This window comes from Eretmochelys imbricata, chromosome 6 (genome assembly GCF_965152235.1).
Source record: "Eretmochelys imbricata isolate rEreImb1 chromosome 6, rEreImb1.hap1, whole genome shotgun sequence".
NCBI lineage: Eukaryota > Metazoa > Chordata > Testudines > Cheloniidae > Eretmochelys > Eretmochelys imbricata.
In genome coordinates this window covers 113,480,765-113,505,023 of record NC_135577.1, presented here as the reverse complement: position 1 = coordinate 113,505,023, position 24,259 = coordinate 113,480,765, and the positions used below count along the sequence as shown (strand labels likewise).

The 24,259-nt window shown below is 40.9% G+C and overlaps 1 protein-coding gene and 1 long non-coding RNA gene across 5 annotated transcripts in view; one reads left to right on the top strand and one right to left on the bottom strand.

Annotated features, from left to right (window-relative positions):
- PPP1R13B (protein phosphatase 1 regulatory subunit 13B) overlaps positions 1-24,259 on the top strand; it is a 142,078-nt gene that overhangs the window by 116,050 nt on the left and 1,769 nt on the right. For 2 of the 4 annotated variants that reach the window (XM_077819457.1, XM_077819460.1), the window contains 9 exons: positions 254-418; positions 1,529-1,709; positions 8,063-8,232; positions 9,356-9,857; positions 10,527-11,290; positions 13,038-13,175; positions 13,265-13,398; positions 20,137-20,303; positions 23,170-23,369. In XM_077819457.1, coding sequence (XP_077675583.1) covers positions 254-418; positions 1,529-1,709; positions 8,063-8,232; positions 9,356-9,857; positions 10,527-11,290; positions 13,038-13,175; positions 13,265-13,398; positions 20,137-20,303; positions 23,170-23,369 — 2,421 coding nt within the window. Of the gene's footprint in view, positions 1-253; positions 419-1,528; positions 1,710-8,062; positions 8,233-9,355; positions 9,858-10,526; positions 11,291-13,037; positions 13,176-13,264; positions 13,399-20,136; positions 20,304-23,169; positions 24,252-24,259 lie in introns of those variants that run through there. The other 2 variants (XM_077819459.1, XM_077819458.1) reach the window with 2 other exon arrangements.
- Positions 208-20,103, bottom strand: LOC144266176 (uncharacterized). Its single transcript, XR_013346441.1, has 3 exons — positions 19,922-20,103; positions 11,223-11,374; positions 208-1,977 (listed from the first exon to the last, which is right to left on the bottom strand). It is a non-coding gene; the product is annotated as an uncharacterized LOC144266176 (long non-coding RNA).

Here is a 24,259-nt window from a genome sequence, read left to right as displayed (position 1 = left end):
ATGCTTGGAGTTGCCATAAATTAGATGATTCATCATATGCTCATGAATGTACAATTGCTTCCTATGATATATTTTCTTCTTATTATTCTAAAGAATTGTCTTTCAATGCAAATGTTACAGGCTATGTAGAACTGTAGACTTAGAGCCAAGAACTTAATCTACATTACTTCATGTCTTTGGATATCTTATAAAATACTTTATTTCACCTGCTGTCAAATTATCTACTTTAATTATAACAATTGCATTTTTAAAGATTCGTAATAGGCTTAACCAGGAGCAGAACTCCAAGCTTCAGCAACAGAAAGAACTTTTAAACAAACGTAACATGGAGGTGGCTATGATGGACAAGCGTATAAATGAGCTGCGTGAGCGACTATACAAGAAAAAAGTTGAGGCACGTCAAAAAGAAAACATTCCTGTAAGATAAACTATTAAAAGGGCCACATTTTAGTGGTTTCAACAACCTAAGAGAGTCATAAAATGTAACTTTTTTCTCCAGCTGAAAAACCACAATTACAAAAACACTTCTTTTGAAAATAGTAACCTTTAGAAATCCAGAATTTTGTCATTCTTTCCACTGACATTAGGAAAAGCTTAGATTGCAGTGTGTTTCCTTTTATTTTTATGTTAGGAACTAGGATATTGTTTAAAAATTGCAACAGTAACAATATTTCAGAAATGAGGGCTTAATTTTTGGCTTTCCATCATGGCATTTGTTAGGTTTGGATAATTGGTAAAATATTTGTTCCCAAATATGAAAATCACCACTTCCAAGGATGGAGCAGAAAGGTGACTTTTATTTAAGTGGTTTGATGATCTGCCCGTAGTTCAATAACCTGGACAACCAGTGCTTAATTTGTGCCAGGGCTTGCAAGGCTGAGCCCCGGCACTTCTAGGCTTGGCAGTTCGTAGCCCTGTCACCTCTGGGCTTGCTGTATCAGTTATAAATGTAAAAAAATTGCTTGAGCCCGGCACCTCTTTTGTTACAAATTAAGCACGGTGGTCAACTGCATGCTGGATACTCTATGTAGGGTGACCAGAAATCCCAATATTAGGGGCTTTGTCTTATGTAGGCAACTATTACCCCCTTCAACCCCAAATCGATTTTTCACACTTGCTGTCTGGTCACCCTAACTGTACATTTGTTTTCTGATGGTATGTACCTCTGGATGACCAGGTAAAGGCCCAGATGGAGGGGGCCATTACAGTTAGATTCACTTTTGGTTTTCAGTGCCCTATTAGGGCCCCAACCTTATAATGTCTGGAGGTGAAGCAAGCCCTTAAACAGAAGGAAAATATTTTTCTTGTGGAAAATATAGTTGTGGTTGAGAACTCTGTATAGTTTCAGGTGGACGAAGTCTGTTTTGTGGAGTAGAAATCTGTTTTTCCGGTTCAAATTTGATTAACAAATTTGAGGTGACTTGTCTACAGTGCATAATTTTAGATTGTTCAACTATACTTTTTCTTAACACACTAGAAATACCTAGATAAATAGACATTTACATAATTTTTGATTTGTCTATTTTAGTTAAATCGTATTAATGGAACATCATCGCCCCAATCATCTCTGAGTGCTTCAGGAAGAGTAGCAGCAGTGGGGCCTTACATCCAAGTTCCTAGTGCTGGCAGTTATGCTGTACCAGTAGACCCAGTGAAACCACAGTCTCTCACCATCGCTTCCACTGCGACTCATGGGAGATCAAAATCTGGTAAGTATTTAAGTGTAATGGTTATTAAAACATTTGGGGTAGGAGGAGGCAAAGGAGTGGTCCTTGGAGATTGCATGTCTTGACAATCTTCTCTGGTCAAAGTGAGCTAGGCTTCTCAGTGCTGTTCTGTGAATTGGGCATATTAGTCATTCAAGACAGATCTGAGGTATTTTTGTCTCTTCTCACTCATTCTTCCTAAGAGGCTGAGTGTATGTTGTCTCCACGGCTTTTCCAGTCTTTTACATGGCTAATGAACTGAATAGGGCACCTACAAAAGAGGAAGTGCAATTGTCAGAAATATGACCATGAATAATTCTGCTCTACGAGTGTTTGCTTCTAAATAATGGATTTTAAATCCGTTTGTATTTTAAAATCCAGTATGTAACTCCAATTTAATCTGTAAATATAATACAACTAATTTTTGCAGCGTTTTGTTTTCATCTGTTTAAAAAAGTATTCTGCTTTGTCTTAATTTTTTTTAATTTAAGTAGTATTTAATTGGGCAAAATACACTACTTCGCAAAAAATGAAGTTGTAATAGATTTCTATTCTCAGGTCTGTTTCCCCAGAAAGAGGAGAGCTTGCCAAAATAAGTTTGAAAATGGTTGGTTGGTTCTGGCTCTGGGGTGTGTCTGTCTTGTGCTACTTCTGCAGTGGAATGTCCTTTAGTATTCCAACTGCCAGCTCCTTCCTGACTGCGGCTAATGAAGGAGCTTCTCTGCAGTCATACCTATAATATGTTCTTCAACACTATAGCCTCCAGGTATCCCATAATTAACAATTCTGTCCATATTGTAATACTCCTTCTCATATGGGGCCTGGTGTAGGAAAGCACCCATGTCATCTGTGCCATGGGTGCTTGAGCCTATTGGCTCACATTCTCCTTGAACTCTCTGCACTGGCAGTTTGTCTTAGTAAAGTCAAAACTCTGAAGAATGGGTTGGTAACAAAGACTTAAGACTGAGAAATGCACCAATCCACATACTGTGGTCACCTTTCAAGTGAGATCCAAAAATGGGTGGGAGGAGACATTTGAGCCAATCATCTGTAATAGCTAGGCAGTACTGCACCTATGTTTTAGAGTAACAGCTGTGTTAGTCTGTATTCACAAAAAGAAAAGGAGTACTTGTGACACCTTAGAGACTAACCAATTTATTTGAGCATAAGCTTTCGTGAGCTACAGCTCACTTCATCGGATGCATCGATGAAGTGAGCTGTAGCTCACGAAAGCTTATGCTCAAATAAATTGGTTAGCCTCTAAGGCGCCACAAGTACTCCTTTTCTTTTCACCTATGTTTTGATGGTTGGAATTGAATACCCACTCAAAGCTTGGACCTTGCTCCCTGGGTTGGGAGTTGAACCAGTCCATAGGACATACCCTAAGTACTTGCTTTTGGATGAATGCAAACTATGTTTAGATGGATTGGCCATAAACCTTGCTCTTCAGCTGTAGTATTAGAGTGATCTATGAATATCCTTTTGTGATATCAAGGGTGTTAAGGTATTTTGTTTTTCCTACTATATCTAGTAGCTCATTCCAACCTGGGCATAGGTTTGACATCAAATATGGACACTTTGTTCACTTTCTGGAAGTTGGTACAAAATCTTCTAGACTCTTCCTCACTTAATCAATGATGGGGTGTGCATATCCTGTCCTTGAGGAAAATTTAAATCAGATATTTATGGTGATTTAAATGTGGAATGAAATGACAGATTAGCAACTCCTTCGTGTTGGCTTCTATTTTGTTGCACGTAAGTCTCTTATCATGTGGAAAGGGTCAATTCATAAGTTGCAGTTTATATGCAAACACCATTTTGGTATTTGTAAATCTCACTGTATTTTTTGGATAATTGCATATGTACTTCTAAAGCTGCTGTATTCTACCAGAGGGATTATTCTGCATTAGACCTTTTCAGACTGTAAAAGAGAGATTGTTCTCTCTGAGACTTTGTAGTGTAGACTGGTTCTTACAATTACAATCATAAACATGTAAAGTATTTAAAGCAAATTTTTCAAAAGAGCTGTATATGAAAATATTGTCTGTCCAGTGCTAGGAAAAAAAATGAAATTTGAGATTTTTTTATTTCAAGTGTCGTGTTTGTTTCTGCATTTCTGAGTTTTCCTGTTCTAATTTCTGCATTGCCATTATATTGTAATTTTTCCACCACTTTTTTTCTTTCTTTTTTTGTGTGACTGAATCTGCCTGTCCTGTAGAGACAGATTATGGGTGTGTGAAAAAATCTCCAGGAACCTGGAAGATTTCTGATTTAGACATAATAGTGGATCCTATTCTGTCACCTCCCACTTCCTCTCTTCAGTCTGCTGTTCAAAGTGTCATCCTCCTGGCACCTACTCTGTCTGACACCCTGCACTGTGAGTGTGTAGATGATAGCTGGCTAGCTAAGAATGCCAGTTTTTAAAATGGTGATCTGAGCTCATGCATACAGATGCATATTAAACAGCAATTTTAGAAATTGTGCTGTGTCCTGGTATGCAGTAGATACACTATTGTAATGTAAACTTTCTAGGAGGCTAAATTGGGGATTAAAAGGAAATAAATGGATTTGGGGCTAATTCATCCCTTGAGTATTGCCAGATGAGTTTGCCCATTGAGTGTTTAGGTCTAAAAAGATACTGAAAGAATAGTTACAAAAACTTACTAGAAACTTTGTATTGGTCATCAACCTATAAATTAGGGTGGATTCACAAAGTTGGGGAGACTTGGCATATGTAGGCTTACTTTGGAGATAGGATTATGTGTGAGGCTATGAGGGTTTATATAGTCTGCTGTGCTGGGAATTGGGAGATCTGATTTCTGGTCCTGGGTGAAATCTCAGCCCCATTGAAGTCAATGGCAAACTCCCATTGACTTCAGTGGGACTAGGATTTCACCCTTGCTTTTGCAATTCACTTTCTACATGACTGTGGGTAAATAAAATGGAATAAGTATTATCTCCTGTTTATCAAGTGGTCTGAAATCTATGAATACAAAGTTCTATAAAAGGCCCAAATATAATAGTAATAGTGAAATCAAGAATCTTCAGATTGTTGGTTTACAGTATATGGTTACTGTTAGAATATACTAGTAAAATGACCAAATTAGATGAAATTGTGTGTGTGTGAGAGAGAGAGAGAGAAGCTGGGCAATAGCGTTAGCGGGAGTGGCTCAGAGATACTGAAGGGAAGTTGGATTTTTGGGGGTGCATGGGCAGAAGATGAAGGCAACAGAAGTGTTGGGAGTGCTGGAGGAGGGACTAGCTAAGGGAAGCTGGGTTTGTGGGAGCGTCTGGGTAGGGAAAGATGGGGGAAGCTCAGAGGCTGAGGGAAGATGGAGGCCTGGGTGGAGGGGAAGGATTTGAAGATGGCTGGGGTTACAAAGGGTGTTGGGGGCAGCTGGATAGTTAGACTTTTAGGAGGATCCAGGGGGATAACTTGATAGTTTGGAGGAAGCAGGGGACCGCTGGGTTGGTGGAGGTGTCTTGGGGAAAGATGTAGCTGGAAGTGGCTTGTGATACCTTAGGGAATTATGGGCAACTGGGTGGGGTGACTGAGGGCTGGGTAGGAGCAGGGGGTAGCAGGGACCTGTCAGGGGAGCAGGTCAGCTTGGTGAATGGTGGAGTCCAAGTTAGGAGACTGGCTGGTTGCTGAATAGGGGAGCCTAGGGCCAGTACTGCATCTTCTCACCTTCTGACCTTGCCTTTGCCTCCGCTTGCTGCTGCTGCTGTTGCTGCCCAAGGTTTGGCAACTTTAGTTGGATGAATTCCTGGAGGTTTCGTCACATATCTTTAATTAAAGATTAATCTTTAATTCCTGGAGACTCCAGTACAAACCTGGAAGGTTGGCAACCCTCGCTGCCACTGTCAGGGTTTGCTTGTTCCTAACAGCTGGTCCTTCTCTGGTCAGATGCGCCAGAGGGAGCTGCAGACAGCAGCAGCTTAGCACCTCTCCACAGCAGCTTCTAGCGGCCAGAGCTGTAATTGTAGGCTGTTACTGCAGTTTAGCTGAATGTGTGACACGCAGTTTAGGTGGTAATGTGAGAGACAGTCTCCATGCATGTCTAGCTCTTTGAGCATTCTTTTTAAACCTATGTGCATGTGTATTTATAAGAGTGAAATATGTTTTATGATGTCTTGCTATTTCTTACCCCTTAAATAAGTTTAGTGCTTCCTTCTTTTCATTCTTACCTACTAAATCTAAATCTAAACTACTAAATCTAAATCTTCATTCCTTTGTTTAGTGTAAATAGGATATAGGAACTGCTGGAATTGAACTATGAACTGTAACCATAATAAACATGCTAGAATTAAAAAACATCTTAGGTATATCGTATAGTAAATATTAATCCAATGCACTGTTCACATTTAGAAAAATTACCCTTACTTAGAGGCGCGTATTTTTTACTTTTGTCTTTTTTTGGTCTTACTCTTGTCACTTAGATGATGATAATAAAAACAAGGTGCACAGTTTATGGACAGTGTCAGAACTTGATGTCGGCCCTGACTACAGCACTTCCTGGCATTCTACAAACTCTGAAAAGCAGTTTCTGGACTGTATGTTACACAAAGTGCTTTGGGCAAAAAAATCTACAATGATCTTAACTGTATTAAATTAACAATCAGAAAAGCATTCTTATCCCAACATAATTATCTCTCAGAATTCAACCAAGATTGACTTGAAATTAAAATGTTGTTATAACTTTTTAGTGTGGAACATTTAGAAAAGGTAATTTAAAAGATAATTACTAGGGCAGTTCACTTGCAGAGAGTGTAACTTGCAAATGAGTAAAGGATAGAAAATAGATCACAATCATGTGGGCTAGGATAAAGACAGATTCACGAGCTGATTAAACTCTGAATGTGGGCTGGCATGGTGGAAATATGGGTTGCTGAACAGTCTCCAGAGTCTAACTTCTTTAGAAATTGGATGTTAAATAAAAGTGGCTCAGGTTCATAAGCCCTAAGATGAGTGAGGTAAACTGCGTTGCATCTATCACACCCTTATGTGGCCTATTTGTGGGGTAGCAGTCAAATAGTTTTTGAAAAAAACTGTACAAGATGGAGTATGGTAACAAATCTGGAAATGGAAAAAAGGATCAGTGAGAGGCCTAGATAAAATTTCTCTGTAAAGTTGAGATGAAGTGGAAGGCTTTGTCACTGAGTATTGCTGACCTTCATTTGGTCTTCTCTCAGTGAGGTTCCAGGAATCCCAATAAATTCCCTTTTCTCCACATAAGACTTGGCATTTCAGTTACCGTCCTCTGGTAAAGTAAGGCTGTATGTGCCTCTTTCACAGGCCATCAATACTACTATTAAATTGTTTTGCTGTGGTCACTATAGAACAGTGGGAGAACGAAAACAACCGTATCCACTTCATAGAGCAAGAGTGAGTTTAGCAACTGAAATATGATCTTTTAAACAGGAGAACAAAGCACTAATTCAAAACTGTTTTACAGTGTAACAGCATAGGTCTAACTTTCAGATAGTTTTAAAACTTTTATCCTAGTTGGGAAAATAGAAAGTGAATTGTTTCCTCCAGTTACTAAAATTGTACACTAAAGCATTAAGGACTCAGTCAAGTTCTAGCTACTTCAATTTACATGCAATTGTGCATAATATTTTTGCATGCAATGAATAAATATGCCTGTGGCTTGAAATTTTCAACTGATTTAAGATGAATTTCTGAAAAATTAAATCTTTAACAGGGAGACACTATTATAATTACTGAAGGTAGTGGGAAGAGGAGAAAGACATTAATGTACACTTTGGGAGATTTTTGTTTTCTGGAATTAATGTAGCTACAACAGGTCTTTACTTACAACTGACTGCATATCAATGACTCTGGGCCAAATTGTGTTCAGTTCTACAGGTGCAAATTTGGAAAAACTCCACTGAAGTAATGCAGTTACTCATGATATACATTGGTATAATTGATACGTTGCAGAATTTAGCCTTGTATCTTGGTAGTTCACCAAAAATTATCAAATATTGAATGCTAATGGCATATTTCTATGTATAGATGAACTTTTTTTAAAAAAAGTTTAATTTTGGAATATGATAACTGAAATTGCAGTTAGTACCCAAATATTCACTATCTGTCATTAGAGCTGATTTTAATACAATTAATTTGCATGTCAAAGGGTAACGAATAGCTTGTTGTTCCTGGTTGTTAAGCTTTTATTCTGCTCTTCTGGATCAGACACTAACATTAATGAGAGCTTATCTGATTTTTGGCATCATATTAATCCCATTGTGATTAAACTAATCTGAATAATGGATTCCACTTCAAATGTTTTGTTTGTTTACAGTGATCGACATTGGTAACCATAAATATCACATTTTCCCTCTATTTCAAGCTAATGATGGAAACTGGCCAACGCTTAAACAGAGTTCAACCCCTGTGGTAAAACCACCTCAAATCTCCAATGCAGACTGGAAGGAATCAAGCATGGATACTGCTTTAAAACAAGGAACTGTATCCAGTCAACCTTTGCCATCTTCAGTATTAGGAAGTACTGATAAGCTGGTGGGTTTCGTATGTGGTGCTCTTTTGTTTTGCAGCATATAAAAACCAGTAAACTCATAATGTCTACCAAAATTGTGTAGTATTTTTATAAATCTTTTTTGCTAAAACTTTTGACTATGGCTTTGGCCTCTCTAGCAGGGTTTGCCTCAGGTCTCTGCTCATCTCACTTTTTCCCTTCCATTTATCAAAAATGTCGCTAATAAAATCCTCTTCATCTCCCTTCTTCAAATTCTTTCACTGTCTTCCTGTCTCTTATCACATCAAGTTTCAACTCCTGTCCCTCACCTTCAGGGTTCTGTGTATTGTCATTCATGTACATCTCTGCTTTCACTTTTTCCCACTCTCCCCCTCAAGCCCTTTCCTACTCCTAATTCTCTCCCTTTACATGTTTTGTCTCCTCCTCCCTTCTCAGTTTCACACCTTTCATGTTGCCACTTGCTGCTGCTTGGTATAACTTCCCATTTTTCCACTAATCACCCTCCCTCTTCTTTTCCTTCAAAATCCTTTTTAAAAAAATAATCTTCAAATCCATCATACACTGAGCCTGCCAGTGTTGTCTTTTTTGTGTCCTCTGGTGTTTGCACCATTGCCCAGTGGTCTGTATTTTTCTTAGACTGTAAGCTCCGACAAGTGATGACCTTGTCTTAATTTCTTTTCTTGAAGTGCCGTGTAGATTTACTGCACTTTATTACCAAATGGATTTTGGGGTCAAACTTGCAAACTTAGGTGCCTAAAGATATGCGCTTAAGTTTGAAAATTGAGTCCTTGATGATGCAAATATTGTTTTGATTCATATTTACATATTGCAATTGGAGATATCTTACAATGGGCTTGTAAGATGTGTGCATACTCTTTCGCTCTCTGATACATATTGGTTCTCTTGATCTTTGAGTCTTCTGTGGAAAATTCTCTTAAAAGCATAATGTCTAATACAATTTTATAAAACATGCTTTATAATTGTGTGTATATATGTAAATACATATAATTTATTCCTTGTCCTTCAGGACTATGAATCTGACTAGTTAAGATGTGCATGTTTTTGCTCGTGGTTATTTTTATTTTATTTGTGAGATGGTGCAGTCTGCCCAGTTTTTCATACAATACTTGTATTGTTCTTATTTAGGGCCTTGATATGGGGAAAGTGCCACCTACTATCCCTGGTGTAAGTAAGCAGTTGCCTCAAAACTATGGAACCTATCCAAGCTCTGTTCCTTTAGGAACAGGTTCTACAAATTCACTGGAAAGGCGGAAGGATGGCAGCCTACCAAGACCTGGCTCCAGTATAACAAATCGGCAAAGACCTATTCCATTACCACCATCGAGCAATATACATCAGCCTAGTTCCTCACAACAGATACAACAGAGAATTTCTGTACCTCCTAGCCCTTCTTATCAACCTTCTGGTCCCTCCTTATTTCCTGGCGGAGATGGCAGGCCTGAGCTCCCTTTAACTGTGGCTATCAGGCCTTTTCTAGCTGATAAAGGATCAAGGCCTCAGTCTCCAAGAAAAGGACCTCAAACAGTGAACTCCAGTTCCATCTACTCAATGTATCTTCAGCAAGCAACACCACCAAAGAACTATCAACAGGCTGTATACAATACCCTAAATAAATCAGTAAAAGCAGGTAGAATATATATATTTATTGCCTTTCCCTTTGAAATAGGCTACTATTACCTCAGACCTACTCAGTAGACTTGCTTTTTGATCTGTTTGTAATAAATAATAATTTAATTGAGATTAATGTAAATACAGTTACCTTAAAAGCATTATTTTGTTTGAATAGCTTGTCTAAATTTAGAGGAAAGGAGGAGGATTTTGCTTTTTCTTATTCAAACAGTATGGCACCACAATTTAATTTAACCCCATTTGTAGTTTTTGAGGTGGCAAATAGGCATGTGCTGAGAGACATTTTTATTTTAAAACATACTAACTAACTATTGGAACAATATAGATTATATTAGATGTAATACATTGTATTCCAGATACTTTTACAGAGATTGATTAAAGAAATAGTCTCTGGCAGGGTTTTCTTTACAACAACCCTTCTCTTTCCGTTTGTCAATGAATAGTTTATAACTCTATCAGAAGTATCTCCATCGCTAACAGATGAGTATTGATATCCTAGTTTGATCAGCCAACTGGGTGATAGGTTATGACATAACCTAGCTATTGACATATTTTTCTTCTATATTGATTTATGAACAAACAGCAGCATGCGCATCCAGCAGCTTATTGCATGACCTTTTTGATATAAATTCAGAACAGTCCCTCACTTTCATTTTCTCCTCTTCAGTTTATGGAAAACCTGTTCTACAGTCTGGTTCAACTTCTCCATCACCTTTACCATTCCTTCATGGATCTTTGCCCGCCCACACATCACAGCCACAATCTCAGCCTCAGATTGAGTTCACTGAAAAAGATCAAGAGCTGGAAAACATTCCACCATCAGGTGAAAATAGCAATGTGGAAAACATTCCTCGCCCTCTCAGTCCTACTAAGCTTACACCTATTGTGCATTCACCCCTACGATATCAAAGTGATGCTGATCTTGAAGCTCTTAGAAGAAAATTAGCCAATGCTCCTAGGCCATTAAAGAAGCGTAGCTCTATCACTGAACCTGAAGGGCCCAGTGGACCAAATATACAGAAGCTGTTATATCAGCGCTTTAATACACTTGCTGGAGGAATAGAAAGTGCTCCTTTTTATCAACCAAGCAACCCACAGGACTTTATAGGCAACTTAGCAGATGTTGATAATGGCAATACTAGCACCAATGGCAATGTTGAAGAACCTATTTCTGTGCAACCCACGGTTGCTCTTCCTGATGAACCTCCTCCTTCATCAGATGCCAATGATAATGAATTACCTTCTCCTGCCACTGAGGAACTGATTAGCACTGAAACCACTAACCAAACCTCTGAGACAACTGAAGACAATAATAACAATCCTGCTGTAGTCCCTTCCACTGAACAGTCACCCAGTCCCATACCTGAGGTCAGCTCCCCAACAGAAGATGAAGTTCCTGTGCCACCAGCTGTTCCTCCTCCACTTCCTCCAGTAAGTGATGGCAGAAATGCAGTGTTATTGCGTATTGCTCTTGGCCTTTGGAAGTTGCTATACAGTCAATTATTCCTGCAGTGACTGGAAGACAATGGGATTATGCTAAATAATCTAAATAGCATAAGGGTTATGGTATCAAAGGAATAAAGGGAAAATGAACATAGCACCATGGAAGATTCCTATGGATAAGTTGACAAAAATGCTGTTTCTGTACTAATATTACTTCATATGCAACTCTGGCTAGATAGTAAGGAAATGATGCACATACTTTGTAGATGATCCTGCATGTTCAGGGTCCTGTGTATCATCTTTCTGAAGAACTTTATCTGAAATTACCCCTTGCCAAGAACTGAATTCCAGAATCAGACTTAAATTTAAAAAATGCTTTCAGACCTCAGGGTTGCAAAGATAACTGTAAACATGAACCTGAGTAGGAACTGCTGCGCTGATGCTTTTCTAGTTCTGCAGGCAGTCTGAAAAAACAGCTCTGGGTGGTGTGAACTACCCATATTCCCCTCAATGGGGAATTACCTCAACACCCTAAAAATGACAACATAAATGTCAACATTGCTGATTTATTTTAGCAGAAACATCCATCTAATGTGCTTATCCCACAATCCAAATTACCCTCCATGTTTCCCCAGGTGCCACGGCCCCCAACTGCCCCCCTTCCAGCTGCTAAAACCTCCAGTTTCAGCTTGGCACGTCTACAACACTATTTGTCTTGTCAAAATCTGCACTATGTAGAGAATTGAAAATGTGGGGACAGCATAAAATAAATTGGATTTAATATAAAAATATTACTCAGCTACAATGACTGTATTTTCACTTTCATATTGAATACAGTGAGCACATCTACTTTTTCATTTATCTAAAGCTGTCATAGAATCCAAGGACCTTGCTGAAGAATTTAGGTCCAGCTTGGCCACGGAGTACACACGGCCTTGCATGTATCCCCTATGGGAACAGGTGAAAGTGATTTTGGGGAGAAGGGGGAGATAATCTTTTTTCCCCAAACTTAAGTATAACAGAAATTTAAAACACACATTTCAAAACCCTTCAGCCTGTAGTCCACATAAAGCATAAATTGCTAAAACATTTTGCTGGAGCCTGGGAAAAATGCATGAGTGGTGTAAAATGCTGTTTAACAAAACAAATTTTAAAATGGTTCAGTTTTTGTGAACATGTTTCTTCTGGAACCACTGGTTAGAAAAACACATAAAATAGTCTAGTGCTGTGCAAGCTTTCCTTCCTCACCGCAAACAGCGTAGCAAATTAATGCATCTCAGTCCTAACCTGTAATGAACACTCCTGCTAGCTCAAACCTGAGATTTTCCCGAGCAGAGACTGCCAGTCATGCTGAATCATTTAATTTGTAATGAGACCAAAGTCTTGCTAGAGACTAGGATGAGCCCACCAGACTTGCTTTCATTTGTGATGTCAGATGAGATTTAAAACTATTATATTCAGAAATGTGGGATGAACTAAGAATTAACCTACTGTACCTTCTAACCATTTTTTTAAACAGTAATTTATTGTTGTGTTGGAATGACTGTCAGATTTCCACATGATAAACTTAGTATTTTCAGGGCTTCATATCTGCTACTGTGGTTTTATAATGGAAATGCTGACAAATCTTAATCAGCACTTTGGGGGCACAGTAATGCTTGTTTGGTTAAAACAAGCTGAATATTTTATGCTATTTATGCAACTTGGAATGACATCTACTTTTTCTTTCACTCAGACTAAACGTACCAACCTGAAGAAACCTAACTCTGAACGAACTGGTCACGGTTTGAGGGTAAAGTTCAACCCTTTAGCTCTCCTGCTTGATGCTTCTTTGGAGGGAGAATTTGATCTGGTACAGAGGATCATTTATGAGGTGAACTTTTCTAAATGTAGTCTGTCTCTTCCACGTTTTTTCAGTGAAGGAAATGATTTGGGCTTAAGTATTTCAATTTTTTCGCATAGGTTGATGATCCCAGCAAACCCAATGATGAAGGAATTACCCCTTTGCATAATGCAGTGTGTGCTGGTCATCACCACATTGTAAAGTTCCTGCTTGATTTTGGTGTTAATGTGAATGCAGCAGACAGTGATGGATGGTAAGTGTGCTAGCACTTTTAACTTCAAAGTCCCAATTCAGTCAGTTTTGAAATAATGAAATTTAGTGGAGAGCTATCTAGGGATCAGATTATTATATATTTACTAAATGACTCTTTGGTAAATATATAGAGTTTTTTGTAAACTCTAAGGGTATGTCTACACTAGCACTTTTGTCAGTAAACCTTATGTCGCTCAGGAATATGAAAAAAAACACACACACACATCCCAACTGATCTAAGTTACACCGACAGAAGCGCCAGTGTGGACAATACTATGTCGGCAGGAGACTCTCCTGCCGACATAGCTACTGCCACTCATTGGGGATGCTTTAATTATGTTGACAGGAGAGTTCTCTCCTGTTGGCATGGAGCAGCATGATCTTACAGTGGTGTGGCTACATCAGTATAGCTGTATCACTGTAAGGTCTCTAGTGTAGATATAGGTTTAATGATTGAGGTATTGAAATGCGTGACTTTACTAAACGTTCACCTAAGTGTAATGTACAAACTCTTCCAAATAATAAGTAAATGCTATTGTGTATTGTTTATATTTAACTGTATAGTTCTAATTTGTGTCCCATATGTTTAATAATTTTGACTTGAAATACACAGCCTTCCCCATTTTTATCTAAAAGTGGGTTTACCTTCTTGGAACCTTTGTCCGTGGATTGTTATAATTTCGCAGTATTAGTAATGAACTACTTTATTAAAAAATACATGAATATATATACTTTTCTATAAGGTCTTTTTTGTGTCCTCAATTTTTTAAAACTTTCCATTGATTTTAAAAAGGAAAGTTTTTTAAAAAGTTGATCCTAATATTACTCATGGGGACATTCTATGCCCCAAAATTAAAAATTCGGCATACAATATTTTAAAATGTGCAAAATTCTGCAAATTTTATTTGTCAAGAAACACTACATAATCATGCCAGTTTCAATTATTTTGGTAATTTATTTAAAAATACCTGTCAACAAGTATGTCTGTAACAATACAGACACACACAAAAATTCCCCCAGGAGTAGAGAGTTAAAGAAACCCCTATGACAACCCAGTTCCTATTTCTCTGTCCCCTTCCCCACCATCCCCAGAGACCAGCTGGGGGGCCAAACACCCACAACCCCTCCCCTGCGGGGCCCACCTGTACTCCCCACAGCCAATACACCCAAACCCCCTCATCCCCAGAGCCCAACTGCAGGGTCCCCCCAGCCCAGATACCCACATCCCATCATCCCAGCCATGGGGCCTCCCCGGCCCAGATACCTGCAGAACCTCCCAACCCCCCCCCGCCCCCCCCCCCCCCAGCCCAGCTGTGGGGCCTGCCCAGTGATGAGCTGCCAAAATCTTAACCAGTTCCCTCGTCACCCTGCAAGAGGGTCATGGCCCACTCCTGCCCCATCCAACCCCCTGTGTTCCTTGATGCCTCCCGCCCCAGGGCCCCTGCCCCATCCACCTCCCTCCCCTATCCCCTGACTACCCCTGGAACCGGGCAGGAGGGTCTCGTGGGCCACCGTAGTGGGTGCCTGCCCCACCCTGCCTCTAAGAGCTAGAGGGACCTGCTGGGGGGTGAGGTGGGGAGTCCTGGCGGTGCTTACCTGGGATGGCTCCTGGGAAGCATCCGGCAGGTCCCTCTGGCTCCTGGGGCAGCGTAGTGTAGCGAGCAGGGGGAGCGGCTGCCCCCCCCCACTGATCACATCAAAAGTGGCGCCTTAGGCGCCGACTCTGTGGGTGCTCCGGGGCTGGAGCACTCAGGGGGAAAATTTGGTGGGTGCGGAACACCCACTGGCAGCTCCCAGCCCAGCTCTGCTCTGCCTCCTCCCCTGAACACGCTGCCCTGCTCTGCTTCTCTGCTCCCCCACCGCCGGCGTCCTGCGAATCAACTGTTCGCGCAGGAAGCCTGGGAGGGCTGAGAAGCAAGCGGCGGCTTCGCACTCAGGCCCAGGGAGGCGGTGGCGGAGTGGAGGTGAGGTGGAGTGGGGAGTGGTTCTGCTGCTCCCCCCCCACCCCAGGTTACCTGTTCTGGCATGGACGGCCCTCCTCGTGTCCCGTCCCCTCCCCCTAGCTCACCTCCGCTCTGCCTCCTGCGGGAAGCCTGGGGGGGGCGGGGGGTGGAGAAGCAGAGCAGGGCGTTCAGGGGAGAAGGCGGAGTGGAGGTGAGCTGGGTGCGGGCCGGACACCCACCAAATTTTCCCTGTGGGTGCTCCAGCCCCAGAGCACCCATGGAGTTGGCGCCTAAGGTGCCACGTTTGGCCGGTTGCCTTGCGGGACAACCGGTTCTAAAAGGGCTTCTAAATTTAACTGGTTCCAGCGAACCGGCTCCAGCTCACCACTGGGCCTGCCCTCTTGCCCAGACACCCGTCCCCCTGTCCCCCAAGATCCCAGGAATCCAGAGGGAGAAACAGCCTGATTCTGTGCAAGCCTGGGACTGAGCAATCGTTTCCTGTGCGCCACCCTCTCCTTCCCTCAGGGCATACTGGGAACTGCAGCTGCCAGGAACCCTCTAGCTCCTTCTCCTTCCCCCAGCAGTGTCTTCTACGAGCAAGCTGGGCTCTGCTGAGTCCAGTGGCTCCTAATGCCGGCTAGCAGTACTGCAGCCCATTTCTGTGTGGGAAAGGAAATTCTGTGTGCACAACGTTAATTTCTGCACAGAATTCCCCCAGGAATATAATATATAGTCCATAGTTCTTCGAGTGTTTGTCCCTATGTGTAATCCATTTCAGGTTTGTGCATGTGCTCCATCTGCCTAAGACCGAAGATTTTTCCCCAGAGTCTGTTTGGTCCTCACATGAGCCCCCATTCTCCTCATGCTCACCCTGAGCTGCCAGACCATCACCATATTAGTTCCTTCTTACTGCTCATGGTTTAGGATGAAGTTTTAGTGTATGTGCTGACTACTTCAGCTTTCCCTGTAGATGATTTTTAAAAATTAGTCTTAGTTGTTTTAATCAGTACAGCTTTTTGGGGTTTGATTTCCTAAACTTTGGGAATCCCACCCATGGCATGTGGAGCAATGTGATTCCTGTACCACACATCATAATTCCTATTTACACACACTCACTCACCTACTCTTACCACCCTCTAGTTCTTCCAACGGCAGTGTGGAGAGTAGGCCAAGGATCCCTGGCTTCAAAAATTGCATAGACTGCCAGAAGTAATTTCTGGTTACATATTATCACAACACTTGCTTGGACTGCCTGGGAAAACCCGTATCCCTTCTAGGTGCGGTATCTGCAGGTCATTTCCAAGGATGACAAAACAGTCAAGGGAGTTCTAACCTAAAAGATTCCTCATGGAGAGGTCTATGAGAGCGGACACAGGCTCTGACTGGGGAGATCCCCCTCCCAAATGTCTTAAGATGGTAGGAACATTCCTTATAGTGGCTCTGGCTGGTTCCAAGGCACCGCCCACCAGCTCCGACAAATTCGGGTGAGGAGAGTGAAGGCAAACGGAAGGGAGACAAAAAGTCTCCCATAATCTTCCCTCTTGTCCTTCCACATCCAAGTTCTCTAAGAAGAGGCAAAAGTCTCTGTCCTGCACCAAGTCAGGAGACACCTCGTGCTTCAGAGTGGGGCCATCTGATACTGGGACTTTATCAGAAGGTAAGGCCACACCACGTTCCAGAACCAAGAGTGGTACTTTGGCACCATCAACAGCTGCTGCATCCGCACTGCCGGCTCTGGCTTCTTCTGCACCAATGGGCTGAATTACAGAAACTACTCTCTCCGCTCCAGCCCGTTTCTCAGCAGTGGGTGACTTAATTGTATTTATGGAACTAGAGTCACTGTGATACTCTCTGGAGTCCCATGTCCAGTACCAAGATATCATTCAGTACAGATATCTCTGCAGTCAAGCTATACCGTTGCCAGTATCGTAGAGGGAGGCCATCACTGCCTCCTCTAGGACCAAGAGCTCTCCTGCTGAATTTGGGATTGGAGTCAGAAGAATATAGTGGATACCCATCCCGGATTACTTCCCAGAGGGTGTCTAGCAGGGGTTGAGCTCAGAGAGGGTATCTGTATTGTCCAGAGTTTCTCAGTACTCCTGTGCAATTAAGAACACTCCCTATACATATTGGTATCTATCACCCTGGGGCTTTGCTCCGAGGGGATATGAGGTCACGATCACCTGACATACCCATGTTATGAGACAGAGGATATATGCCATCATGTGCCAGCAATGTACATTGGCCAAACCGGACAGTCTCCAAGTAAAAATAAATGGACACAAATCAGACGTCAAAAATTATAATATTCAAAAATCAGTCGGAGAACACTTCAGTCTCTCTGGTTACTCGATTACAGACCTAAAAGTCGCAATTCTTCAATAAAAAAAACTTCAAAAACCAACTCTTAACGAGAGACTGCTGAATTGGAATTAATTTGCAAACTGGACACTATTAAATTAGGCTTGAATAAAGACTGGGAGTGGATGTGTCATTACACAAATTAAAACTATTTCCCCATGTTTATTCCTCCTCCTCCTCCCCCCCCCCCCCCCCGGCGTTCCTAACACTTTCTTGTTAACTGCTGGAAATGGCCCAACTTGATTATCACTACAAAAGGTTTTTTTTCTCTCCTGCTGGTAATAGCTCACCTTACCTGATCACTCTCGTTACAGTGCGTATGGTAACACCCATTGTTTCATGTTCTCTCTGTATATAAAATCTCCCCACTGTATTTTCCGCTGCATGCATCCGATGAAATGAGCTGTAGCTCATGAAAGCTTATGCTCAAATAAATTTGTTGGTCTCTAAGGTGCCACAAGTACTCCTTTTCTTTTTGCAAAGATGTCTGGCTCTCAGGGTAGAGGAAGAGCACCCTCAGCCTCAGAAGTCACAACAACAATCTGGAGGAGAGGCCCAACAGGAACAAGATGCCATCATGCTGCTGATCTTGTTGTCCTTGTCTCCCAACGAAGCAGTGATTCCTGCCTCCCTGCCATACCCTGATGATTCTAAGGTCTTCCACGACTTTCTTAAACTGGTGGCAGAGGCATTACACATTCTGTGCACTGCTAGACATTCTGCATGGCTGAGGACAGAGTGGAATGGTGCTCACCAAAGCCATCACCAAACCTACAAAGACACTTTCGGCAGATACCTACCACAGTTCCACCACTAGATAAGCAGGCTGAAAAGATGTATTCTGTACCTGTGAAAGGGTTGGAATACCAATTCTGTCATCTGCCTCCCAACTCTCAGCTAGTGTCAGGAGCCACCAAACATAGTAGGCAGAGACAGGCAAGTGGACACTTACTCTGTGTTTTCACACCCAGTCACATCTTGATTCCTGAAAAGTTAGGTTATTTTTCCCTCCCATGGCAAAACCTACACCAGTCTGGGACCTGAACCTGGTTTTAGCAACTCTGACAAAAGCACTGTTTGAGCTTCTGGTACCCTACTCTTTACTGCAATTCTCAACGAAGGTAGCATTTTTAGTCGCAATCACTGGCCAAAAGAGATGGGGAGTTAGGAGCAGTCATGGCAGACCTCCTCTGTTCCCCTCCAATAGTTTCCCACAAGAATAAGGTATTCCTGAGACTGCATCTGAAGTGCATCCTTAAGATAGTGTCAGACTCTCACATTAACCAAAACATCCATTTCCTGTGTTCTACTATAAACCACACACCAATAGGGAAGAGGTAATGTGGCACTTCTTGGATGTGCATGGGACCCTTACCTTTTACCTACAGAAGATGAAGTCATTTAGGAAATATCCTAGACATTTTGTATCATTTGTGGGAAGGATGAAAGGAGAGGCCACTTCTACCCAGAAGCTGTCAAAATAGATCTCAGGATGCATCATACTTTGCTACGAGCTGAATAATGTCCCTCTTGAGAGGAGTGTGAGAGCACATTCAACAAGAGTCCAAGCAGCCTCAGTAGCCTCCCTCAAGGGTGTATCTATTATTGACACCTGCAAAGCAGCAACATGGGGTTCTGTGCATACCTTTGCAAGACATTATGCACTGGTACAAGCAGCTGCTTCGGATGCCTCCCTGGGTAGAGCAGTTTTGCATTCTGTTGACACATTGAACTGTGGGTACCCACCTCCTAGAGAGAGAGACTGCTTCTGAATCACCTGAAGTGGGGCATGACACATAGGGACAAGTGTCCTTATGTCTACTACCCACCTCCTTCCCCACTACCTCAATTTCCCTAAGTGGGGCCTAGCGGTAGAGAAGGAACTAAAACGGTGGCAGCCTGGCAGCCCCCTTTATAGCTTCACGGCAGAGCATGAGTGCATGCATGGAGCAAATGGACACTGCTAGGGAAAAATCTTTGGTCCTGGGAACATGAAGTGCACATGCAAACCTGAAGTGCATGTTACATTGGGAGAACCCACCTCGGAGAACTCCAGTTACTACATGGTGAGTAACATTTCCTTGTCCTGCAGCACTTCTGTAGTGTATGTGAGGAATTTAGAGAGCTGGCCTTGCTGAGCTATTTCTCACCCTTCTTGCCTTGCCCTCTGCCCTTTAAAACTAACGTACTGCAGCCTTGCAAAATGTCATGAAAACTTACCTTTCTCATTAAAATCTGTTTGCCCCATTTGGCTTCAGTGCGGTCAGAATTTTAGGTAGGTTATTTACGTTTTTACTTGTGCCACAAACATTCTCCACATAAAAGTTAATTTTCTTTCAAAAGTAACTTCTAAAGGATGACTGAACCCTTTGTTCCAGGTTGGATTTGTAGGATTCCTGGCCTATTTTGATGTCTAAATGTTGGCTTTGTTTCAGGACGCCTTTGCATTGTGCAGCTTCTTGCAATAGTGTTCATCTCTGTAAACTACTTGTAGAATCCGGAGCAGCAATTTTTGCTTCAACTATAAGTGATATAGAAACTGCTGCGGACAAGTGTGAGGAGATGGAGGAGGGTTATATTCAGTGTTCCCAGTTCTTGTACGGTAGGTTGCCAAGTGTATATGCTTGATACTTCCCTTTACAGACCTTTATCACTTCTCTGAAATTCAACCTTTCTTCTCTGTTCTGACTGCCAAGTTGCTAGTCTAAGTTCTGTATCCTCTACATAGGTCTTTGAAATTAGCATTGCCCTTGCCCCCACTCTCGTCCATTCAGAATACTGCCAGAATATTTTCTTGGCCGTTTCTTTGGCCATGTCATCCCTCCCTCTTCAAGTCAGCTCACTGTGGCATTGTGCATGATTTTTAAACATCTCTTCCTTCCTTTCTAGGAAAGGGTTCTGATGATGATAGGGTTTTGGAGTTAGAAGGGTGTTGCCATGTAAATTTCACATGGAATTTTGTAAGGATATCCCAAACTTCTAGCAGACCACACTAGGAGGCTGAAGATCTAAACTTACTTGAATTCCTTATTATGAGTAGTTATTCATGTTTTGTTCACTGAATTAATGAGACAGATGACTTATAGCTTTTAAGTTCAGTGCATATATCACAAGAGAAGCATCTTTCCAGAAGCAGCAATTAAATAAAATTAAGATTCTAACTTACACCAAAGAGAGTATAAAGACTTCATTAGGGTTTTAATATACCCCTTAAGGCAGATTTGCAGTGTGATGAGATATACAGCAAATGCTGCAATAACTAGGCTGAGCAAGAAGAACTCTAAACCTGTTGTGCTAGAGAATGTGTATGAGACTAGTATATGTATGAGACTAGGGCTGTCGATTAATTGCAGTTAACACCGGCTATTCACTCAAATTAATCGTGATTAAAAAAATTAATCATGATTAATCATACTGTTAATACCAGTTGAAATTTATTAAATAATTTTGGATGCTTTTCTATTTTCAAATATATTGATTTCTATTGCAACACAGAATAAAGTGTACAGTGCTCACTTTATATTATATATATTTATTTATTTATATATATTTATATATTTTGACTATCATTTTTACAGTGCAAATATTTGTAGAGTATTTTTCAATTCACCTCGTACAAGTAGTGTAGTGCAATCTCTTTATCATGAAAGTGTAACTTACAAATGTAGATTTTTTTTTGTTACATAATTGCACTCAAAAACAAAATATAAAACTTTAGAGCCTATAAATCCACTCAGTCCTATTTCTTGTTCAGCCAGTTGCTAAGACAAACAAGTTTGTTTACATTTAGGGGAGATACTGCTGCCTGCTTCTTTTTACAGTGTCACCTGAAAGTGAGAACAGGCATTTGCATGGCACTTTTGTAGCCAGCGTTGCAAGGTATTTACATGCCAGATATGCTAAACATTTCTATGCCCCTTCATGCTTCAGCCACCATTCCAGAGGATAGGTTTCCATGCTGATGATGCTTGTAAAAAGAACAATGTGTTAATTAAACTTGTGACTGAACTCCTTGGGGGAGAATTGTAGGTCTCCTGTTCTGTTTTACCAGCATTCTGCCATATATTTCATATTATAGCAGTCTTGGATGATGACCAGCACATGTTTATTTTAAGAACACTTTTACAGCAGATTTGACAAAATGCGAAGAAGGTACCAATGTGAGATTTCTAAAAATAGCTACAGCACTCAGCCCAAGGTTTAGGAATCTGAAGTGCCTTCCAAAATCTGAGAGGGATGAGGTGTGGCACATGCTTTCAGAAGTCTTAAAAGAGCAACACTCAGATGTGGAAACTACAGAACCTGACCCATCAAAAAAGAGAATCAACCTTCCGCTGGTGGCATCTGTCTAGTATGATGAAAATGAACATGTCTGTCTGCTCTGCTTTGGATCGCTATCAAGCAGAACCCATCATCAGCATGGACATGTGTCCTCTGGAATAGTGGTTGAAGCATGGAGGGACATATGACTCTTTAAAAAAAAAGGAGTACTTGTGGCACCTTAGAGACTAACCAGTTTATTCCACGGTATGTATCTGATGAAGTGAGCTGTAGCTCACGAAAGCTCATGCTCAAATAAACTGGTTAGTCTCTAAGGTGCCACAAGTACTCCTTTTCTTTTTGCGAATACAGACTAACACGGCTGTTACTCTGAAATATGACTCTTTAGCGCATCTGGCACGTAAATATCTTGTGACGCCAGCTACAACAGTGCCATGCGAACGCCTGTTCTCACTTTCAGGTGATGTGAACAAGAAGCAGGCAGCATTATCTCCTGCAAATTGTAACCAAACTTTTGTCTAAGCGATTGGCTGAAGGAGGACTGAGTGGACTTGTAGGCTCTAAAGTTTTACATTGTTTTATTTTTGAAATGCAGTTATTTTTTGTACATAATTCTACATTTGTACGTTCAACTTTCATGATAAAGAGATTGCACTAAGGTACTTGTATTAGGTGAATTGAAAAATACTACTTTTTACAGTGCAAATATTTGTAATAAAATATAAAGTGAGCACTGTACACTTTGTATTCTGTGTTGTAATTGAAATCAATATATTTGAATATGTAGACAACATACAAAAATATTTAAATGGTATTCTATTATTAACAGCATGATTAATTGTGATTAATTTGTTAATTGCATGATTAATTACAATTTTTTAAAATCACTTGAGAGCCCTAATTTTCACCTAAAGTAAGGGCAACTAATTTTCAAATACACCGTGCAATGAAAACATATTCCCAACTTCTATGACAAGTTTTATGCCATATCAGGTTTTAATCTTCAGTTAAGTTCCTGAGGGGGAGGGAAAAAAAAAGTATAATGGAAACACTGAATCTTAAATTGCAGCAGAATGAAAGTCTCTCAGGATTTCCCACTGGAGAGGAGGACCCAAAATCCCAAGTGGATAAAGTCAAGGTACTCTACCATCTGTAATGTTCGTTTACCTTTTGTTTCTTGGTAACAGGAGTACAGGAGAAGTTGGGAGTCATGAACAAAGGAGTAGTGTATGCTCTGTGGGATTATGAAGCCCAGAATAATGATGAGTTGTCATTCCATGAAGGAGATGCCATTACTATCCTAAGACGCAAGGATGATAATGAAACAGAATGGTGGTGGGCTCGACTCAATGATAAAGAAGGCTATGTGCCTAAAAATCTTTTGGGGGTAAGTTACTTTAAGCTTCTTCCTTCCTTCCTTCTCCCTTGAACTTGACCTATTGTTACACTTTTCCTTAGGTGGGAGATTAGAGGGAACTTCCTCTAGAACTTATCAGTGCAACATCTAGGTAAATCATTGCTGCAGAGTGACACAAAGAAAGCAATCCTTCTGTCCCGGGGCTTGAGTGCACCTTCTCTGAGCATTATTATTGCTGTAGAAGAAAGACAGATTGTAGTTAGGAATTTAACCCAGGACAGTAAAAAGAATAGTAATCATTAGGCTGCCTTAAATTTTTTTAGGTTATAACTTTTTAATTGATCTTTAGCATACTAATAGTGGTGTTTTCCGTGAGATCAAACTGTCTCCCTAAGTATAGTATGGTGGCTGTTGTGCCAAATATCAGGGTTGCTCACACGAAGATATTTAAATAATTGGGATGTAACAAGTTTGTGGCATGGATCACTCCTGGTGGGAGTTTGTTCTGTTTACCTGCCAAGAAGGTAGATGTGGCTAAAATGCAGATTGGAATTATGCAACTGGTAAACTTTCACTTTGACTGCATAAAATGATGGAAAGTTATACCTATTTACTGCCACCTGCTGAAGGACGAAAATAAAAATAGTTAATAGCATTAGTTAATTAGGTTAGGAGACTGTTAAAGGTTTGAGTTTCCTCTTGAATTGTTCAGACTTGCATGTCACTTTGTAATCTAAAGAAATGTACTAAATATGTCCAGTGGACAACATGTTAATGATGTCTTACCCTTTGCTGTACAATCCATTCATGTGTAATCAGAAATAGCCTTTTGGCTGTAAGCAGGTTATATGTTAATTATAGACTTGATTTTCTAGTTATCACATCTAAAGCTTGGGTATTTACTTTTGATTTTGTTTTGC